At 41.6% G+C, this 3,510-nt stretch overlaps 1 protein-coding gene across 1 annotated transcript in view; it reads right to left on the bottom strand.

The window, feature by feature from the left end:
- Positions 1–2,634, bottom strand: part of LOC138770891 (coxsackievirus and adenovirus receptor homolog) — a 26,529-nt gene extending 23,895 nt beyond the window's left edge. Inside the window, exon 1 of the mRNA XM_069950180.1 lies at positions 2,442–2,634. Coding sequence (XP_069806281.1) covers positions 2,442–2,490 — 49 coding nt within the window. The 5' untranslated portion in view covers positions 2,491–2,634. The remainder of the gene's footprint in view (positions 1–2,441) is intronic.
- Positions 2,635–3,510: the final 876 nt, after the last annotated feature.

Here is a 3,510-nt window from a genome sequence, read left to right as displayed (position 1 = left end):
TGGAAAGGTGGACAAAACCTTTAAGGGTAAACTCCGCCCATCACAGAAAGTTACATTGATGACATTCCCTGTAGGAGACCAATGAAGAATAAGCTTAGAATCTGCAAATGAATCCCTATCTGGTGTGAAGATTACTTTTTATATGACTGTCTGCGCCTGTCATTTAGGAGGCGGAGTCTGACACATTTGTTGTCATGGAAAAATAAAATGACTGTACAGGCTGCTACAATGTTGAAACCAGATTGTAACTACACTGTATCAGAAGGCATCCTTCAAGTTATGGGTATGTTCACACTGAGCAAAAGCGGCGGCATTGTCACAGTGTCTCTATGGAAGGGCTGGTGCGCTTCTGCTCCCGCTGCTCTCCACGCAAAGAATTGACGTGTCAATTCTTTGAGCGACCGAAGCAAAGGTGCGGAACCCTTCCATAGAGACATTGTGACAATTCCGCTGCTTTTGCTCAGTGTGAACATACCCTTAAGTTGTGATCCATAATGTTTGTTTCCTCCATTGTACATGCTAGAAGTTATATAGTACTCAAAATTTCCAAAGTCCAAGGACAGTCCACCAACCTACAGTAGCCCAAAAAAGGTTAGCCTTTTAAGGGGGTAGATTTTGGGGTGTATTCTGGTTTGCAAGGCTATTAAAATTTTGCTATATTGCTCAGGGTGGTGAAAGAATCAAGGAAAAAAAGATACATACCCCAAAGCACCTGCAGTTCCCATTGAGGGGTTGGAGCAGGAGCTGCCCATTCTGCAAGTGACTGGCCGCAGCACTGTCCGGGCCAGGTTGTTATTGGCTGATCTAATGGGTCCTGACGAAGCTGGAGACTGAAAAGAACCCACGATAGGAGCTGTAGGGGATCAGACCACCTTATGAAAATACTCCTGTACCCCTCTCCCTCCTTAAAAGGCCTACTTTTTAGAGGGCTTTCAGTAAACCCCACGTATGGTTTGGCCTGGTTCGAGGGATTGTCCCAGCAAAATGCATACTGTTGGCAGGAATGGTGGTTGTCTTCCAAGTTGTCATCACCATAGTCTGATTTATACATAGTCGCAGGTCATGGCCCTTTGACGCCCATTTTCTAACACCAGTAAATATGAATTAGAATTCACCCTCTGGTGTCTACTTTTATACACAGTTTTCCTACAATCAGAGATCTCCGACTGACTCCTATGACCTCTCTTAACACTGATTTGTCAGGCTGTGCAAGGTCCTGGCTTTCAGGCTTGGATGGTGCAGGTAAGAGACAAGTTTGGGAACTCCCACAAAAACCACCATTCTCCTCTAGAAACACCCATCTAACCAGTCTTATCACATTCCATTAACCCCAGAGAACATATCAAGGCATAACAAGGAAATATATATAGGACAGGGTAGTGGAGGGTATGTGTACCACTGAAACCATTGCTTCTTGCCCCAATGCAGCTAAAATAATCATTGAATTAGTCCTTAAATAAAGTACGACTGCATGGTCAGACTACAGTTTTTGTTTGTAGTCTGTAACTATGGAGATAAATAAGGATACATAGGAGCTGCATACACAAAATATACACTTAATAAAAAATATTCGAAAGATACTTTCAAAAACTTCTTGGAATGTATTAGCAGATTTGTTAAAGGGTTAAACATTGATGGTCTATCCTCGGTTATCATCAAATAGGCCATTCATCTTTTTGTGCTGGATAACCCCTCTAAAATATAATAAGCCACCGTGCCAAACTGATGTCCCTTCGACCCACAAGAAGAGATGACTCTCAGAGCCACCATTTATAGAGACTATCTCCCCATCTACATCATAATAATCTACACATAAGTAATAGAGGTAAGTGATCTGCTCCTAAGTCACTTCCAGGAGGGGTCGTCTTCTGCTGGACTTTTGGAGACCATTATTGGAACCAAGCTTGGGGTCAACCACAGGATCCTCTGCTACCCCAATGGGCTGGACCAATGCTTATTCAAAAATATGACTATCCTTCAAAAATACCCAAACCCCACCCACTCCTGTGACATCACACATTTTAAAAGATGCCAAGAGTGACGTAACAATGAGTGAAGAGCAAGGACCCAGTGGTACAGTGTCCGGGGAAGAAGAAGTACTGCGCTGAAGACCATCGACATCCATTGATGTAAATAGGCGTTGTATAGGGAAAAAGAACAAGTTACAGAGTGGTCGCACCCCAGGGAATAGCCATTGATTGAGGAGGCTCATGTCAGTTGATATGGGGAGTGCACACGGGATATCACTTTAACTGATTAAATACTATGAAGAATGTTCAACTTCTATAAGATTTCAAGATTTTATAGGGTTGAAGCTGATGTAGCCCTGGCCAAAGGTTAATATGATACAGAACAAAGGCTAAAGAAAATCCAGAGTATTAAAAAAAAGTACATTTACAGTATATGGCAGCGCACATACAGAAATATATACTGGCTCTTACCTGGCATGAATCCCAGTATAACCCAGGAGGTCTCCCACAGGCTGCCCATTATGATCCCAGCAGTGTGTAGTGTCCCAGGCAGCTGTAGTGTATGTGCGGAGCAGTGTGTGTGTACAGAGCGATCCGTGCAGAAGCTGCAGAACTTGTGCTGCCAGTCCTGGGCGCAGATAGACACACCTGTATCAGCAAGGACGAGAGGCAAGTGTCCTCCGCCAGGTGACACCCAGGGAGGATGGCTCATACCTCTGTCTATCAGTCGAGTACATTGAAGCTTTGGTTTGGAGTTACAAGACAACATACTAGACAATTGCATAACTCCCTCAATGTTACCTTTTTGGCCTTTGGCCTTTGTGTCTTCATTCCTGAAGTCTGAGGACAATACGTTCCCATAAATGTTACCTTAGGGACTGTAATTATTTCAGGGTACATAGAATAGACATGCAAATTTCTATTTTTATAAATAAATAATAATAATAATAATAATTTTACTTATTGTTATTATTATTATTATTAATAATAATTTTATTTTTATTTACTTTTTATTTTGCCTCCATAGAGAATGGAGACACCCAATTCATTACTGGGTGATTTCATATCCATTTTGAGGATCAGTGAGGACGCCCAGCAATCAGCTTCTTATTCCCTATTCTATGGATTGGGGATAAGAAGCTCAGATGGGAATACCCCTTTAATCTTCTTTCATATAACAATGTTCGTTTAACGATTCACGTTGTTACAGATAGAAACATAGAAAATACGCCAATACTAATCATAGAGGGTTTTATTTATTTTATTTATTTATTTTTTTACTATGTAAAGGAAAAATTTGAAAATTAAAAATTTTCCATATTTTTTTCCAACTTTTTTTTTTAATGTGCATTACTGTGGTAGCTCATATAACCCAGTAATAAGCCTGTTGCAGTGTATTATGCCAGTCAGCGTAATGCTGACAGTCATAACAGAGGCAGGGCCTTATATGTGTGCTAAGATGGCTGTCTGTATTCTGTCTTGACAGGGCTGGCATCAACATCCTGTGCACCAGGCGAATGCCGGGTCCACTCCTCCTGGG

Source organism: Dendropsophus ebraccatus, chromosome 13, assembly GCF_027789765.1.
Source record: "Dendropsophus ebraccatus isolate aDenEbr1 chromosome 13, aDenEbr1.pat, whole genome shotgun sequence".
NCBI lineage: Eukaryota > Metazoa > Chordata > Amphibia > Anura > Hylidae > Dendropsophus > Dendropsophus ebraccatus.
This window is presented reverse-complemented; position numbering and strand designations above follow the sequence as displayed.